The sequence below is a fragment of the Pistacia vera genome, unplaced genomic scaffold (assembly GCF_008641045.1).
Source record: "Pistacia vera cultivar Batoury unplaced genomic scaffold, PisVer_v2 Contig1348, whole genome shotgun sequence".
In the NCBI taxonomy this organism is placed as follows: Eukaryota; Viridiplantae; Streptophyta; class Magnoliopsida; order Sapindales; family Anacardiaceae; genus Pistacia; species Pistacia vera.
In genome coordinates, this window is record NW_022195410.1 from 24,008 (window position 1) to 27,772 (window position 3,765).

A 3,765-nucleotide genomic window follows, 5' to 3' on the forward strand; every position below is an offset into this window, starting at 1 on the left:
ACGTCTAGAGAATTACTCATAAAAAATATTATTTTATATGTTTACTAAGTAACAAAACATAAATTAATTTTTCTAGTTTTTTCAGCTATTATCTTATTTAAACGAAAAATGGTTATTTCATTTGGTTTATATTTGTCTAGGTTTTTTGTTTTTCTTTTACAATTTCATTTATAATTTTTTTTTTTTTAGTCTTATTTACCATACAAGTGAGAAAATTTCTTTAGTCCCTAAAATTATGATCAAATAGACTTGAATTTAGTAAAAGTTTTAGTTAACATTATGATCTATGTTAATATGACATATGTCGCGAATTTTACATTGAAAGCGCATTGAAGAGGTCTTAGATTTATAAGAGAGGAGTCCCTTCGTCTAATGGATTAACTTTTTTTGGTGTAAAACTTCCAGTGATATCATAGCAAACTTGATCCGTCTTTCGATGTATCATTAAGCACCCACGTAGAGAGACGTTCAAGTGTGATAGTGGGTTCACTCGAGAGTGAGATTGACAGGCATCTGTGATAATTGTGTCACAAGATTGGATGAGGGTGAATGTCACGGATCCCACAATGAAACCCTCGTCATTGGCTTGGGTGAGAACTTATATCATATATCTCATATCGAAAGTGTATTGGGAAGGTTTTGACATATAGCAAGAGAGTTCCTTATGAGTTAGTTTTTTTGGGTGTAAAACTCTGTGACACATGACATATCTGGCGTTAGGGCACTATTGTATTTTCATATAACAAACTTAATTTTATATAAAATTTAAAATTTTAATTTCCAATATAACATTAAAAATTAAAAACCAGTTACACATTCCCGCCGGGCCAGGCACACACCCATTCAACTCGCACCCCGCCCCGCCTCTCCCTCAATTCAATACCCGCCACCCCTCCTCTGGCGACAGCCGCCTCGCCCCACCCCTATCTCCACCATCTCTCCTTTACTCGACTCAACGCGTCCTACCTGAATAATCTCAACCGTTAGTTAAAGGTTTGTATTTTTTTCTTCTAATTTGATCCTGTTGTTGTTTAAAATGATGCAATTGGTGACAGTTGCGCCGAATTTCATGGTCGCTTTCGGTGTGTATTTGTTGGGTACTCTTTCAATTTGGGTGTGTATTGGATGTGATTTGATTAATTGGGTTTTTTGGAAATGTAGGAGACGGTGAAAATGTTTTATCTTAGCAAAATTGAGCACACACTGCGTTTGCCTCCTCATCTCCTTAGCCGTCCTCTTGATGAAGCTATTAAATTAGAGTTAGAAAATATTTTCTTAGATAAGGTATGTGGAACTTTTCTTTACTTTGACTCTACACTTTTTTTCTAATTTAAGTTTGTTGGATATTTATGAACTGTGCTGGATAGTATGTAGAAGAAGGTAATTATTTTTGTTTTGAAGGTTGTTGCAAACTTGGGACTCTGCATTTCTGTGTATGATATCTTCAAAATTGAAGGTGGATTTATTTTTCCAGGAGAAGGTGCTTCCACATATACGGTATATATATGAACTTTAATATGTTTTTATCTCAGGTGTATGTATTCTCAACGTCATCAAATCATTTTCAGGTTTTTTCACGAGCTATTAATGTGCTAGTTGTATTCGCTTCATTTGTTGTATTGTAATTTTGTTTACTTTGGATTGGATTTGTCAGTGCTAGGTTAAGGGGATGTGCAAGATATTGGGTTCCAAGTTTGTGCTTTGTAATATTTCCTAGATTTTTTAGTTTAGTTTAGTTTTATTTATTTGCTTGTCATGAATAAGGTGAGGAGTGAAGATGCCCTTGAGACTATGTGGAAAAGCTTCTTTGTCGTGGTATTAGAGGCTTTAATTCAAAGCTTAATACTCACTAGCATGTAACCATTGTCTCACTCCAAAGGGAAAAAAAGAAAAAGTGCGATGTCGCGTAACTTTCAAGTTGTCCTCAATGGGAATGTATTTTTAGATTTTATATTGCTTGGAATAATTATTTTTGGGCGAAGCCTCTCACAGTTATGATTAGTTTGTGTATACACTTTTTTTTTTTCTTGGGGGGGGGGGGGGGGGGGGGGGGAAGACATACCTTTATAGTGAACTTGTTTGGTTCTTTAACAATTCTTTTAAAAGCAATTTGGGATCTTGATTTTATAATTGATCAGCTTCTTCTGATACATGATCATAGGATATTTTTGTCATGTGCCATGAATTTTCTGTATAAAATACAGTACCGACTCAGTGAATTTCAAATTTGTTGACAATCTTGTTTTGTACATCTGGCAGGTCGAGTTTAGATTGGTTGTGTTTCGCCCCTTTGTGGGAGAGATCATTGCTGCTAAACTTAAAGAATCTGATGCCAATGGTTTGCGCTGTATGTCTAACAACGATCTCAGTACCTTATTTTGTTGTGATCTACTCTAGATATGCATCCACTTGTAATATTTTCCTTATTTTTTTATATACCTTTTTAAGAAGTATGTATCATATGGATGGATTTGCTCCTTTAATTTTCTCGAGGGCTGGAGGGGGAGTTTAACCTTCTAGTTTCATGGTTTTTTGCTAAGGAGTTCCAATAAGGACTGTAGATTGGATAGTCTTTGGGTTGTGATTCCATAGGACTTGATGGTCTTGTTCAGTTGGGAAGACATCTTTGATTGTCCATAAAATTCAGGCTTTATTCTTTCAACTGATTGTCTTCTGTTGTTATCTCTCCTTCAAACCTATGCCAAGATTTCTACACAAGGATGGTTTAGGAGGACAACTCTCTTATCTATGAATGGTAAATTATAACTCAAAATGAGTTTTTGAGTCTTAGGTCCTGTTGAGCACAGTGCTCTGCTGGTCATCTGATAAACCTCCTATAACTAAGATTTACAAGAAGAAGAGAGGAAGGGGCAGAAAGGGTAATTGAGAAGAGAGTTAGTTAGTGTGGAATATTCCACGTGGATTTAGAAAAGGGTAATTTGGGCATGACTTCATTATTGTATATAAGAGAGGGAAAAAGCGTGTGGAGGATATTGAATATTTTGGATCTTTGTTGGGAGGCCGCTAGCTTCTCGAAGTGCTAAGTACTCCCTTATTTTGCTGTTTATCATTTTGCTCTGTTTCTTTCTTACCATCTTGTTACTATTATCATATCAATATATACAGATTGCTTGTTACTTATTGGTTGTCCTGAGTGTTATTGAACTGTATTTTGATTGTTTTGGTTGAGTTCCCATCATCATCTCATGGATATGCTGGTTGTCACTGATTGCAAGGCTTAGGGTTCAATCCATTTCCTCGGTTAAAGATTGTGTTTGATTGCAATCTTTATCATCTTGTGCTCGTAATTTGAGGGGTTGATCTTTGCTTGCCTGTTGGGGAAAAAAAAAAAAAAAAACCTTATTTGTTTAATAAGGGTTTTAGCCTTGGTTCATCGAAGTAACCTATTTTTGAAGAGAGAATTCCCTGATCTCCTACTTTTTGTACATACATTCTTGACTGATATTTGTGGCTGCAATTGAAGCGTCCTTGTGGTATTCTTGAATGATTAATGGTCGAAATTGAAGCCTTGTGGTGTTGCTGAATTCAGTAGCAGCTTTTTTTTTTCCCGATAAGATTGAGTCTTTCTATCAGTGCCAGGCAACTCAACGTGTTTCCATCTTCTGATGCAGCTGTATTAATTCTCTTCTATCTCTCTAGCGTTCTTCTTTGCCAAAGTACAGGACAGTACACATTTTCTGTTGCCTTACTACAATATTTTGTCCTTACATATATGCTCATTTTTGTCAGAATGTCTCTGTTTGT

At 35.7% G+C, this 3,765-nt stretch overlaps 1 protein-coding gene across 1 annotated transcript; it reads left to right on the plus strand.

The window, feature by feature from the left end:
• The first annotated feature begins 1,173 nt into the window (after positions 1-1,173).
• LOC116122486 (DNA-directed RNA polymerase III subunit RPC8-like) lies at positions 1,174-2,575 on the plus strand. The gene is made up of 3 exons (XM_031408322.1): positions 1,174-1,284; positions 1,402-1,497; positions 2,260-2,575. The coding sequence occupies exons 1-3, from the start codon at positions 1,174-1,176 to the stop codon at positions 2,395-2,397; spliced, it is 345 nt and encodes a 114-aa protein (XP_031264182.1). The 3' UTR covers positions 2,398-2,575.
• The last annotated feature ends 1,190 nt before the right edge of the window (positions 2,576-3,765 follow it).

Excerpts from the sequence above, each read along its gene's own strand:
- LOC116122486 (XM_031408322.1), top strand. The coding sequence starts at position 1,174 with ATGTTTTATCTTAGCAAAATTGAGCACACACTGCGTTTGCCTCCTCAT. Across the intron at positions 1,285-1,401 it reads AAAATATTTTCTTAGATAAG|GTTGTTGCAAACTTGGGACT; the intron begins GTATGTGGAACT and ends TTTGTTTTGAAG. Across the intron at positions 1,498-2,259 it reads AAGGTGCTTCCACATATACG|GTCGAGTTTAGATTGGTTGT; the intron begins GTATATATATGA and ends TACATCTGGCAG.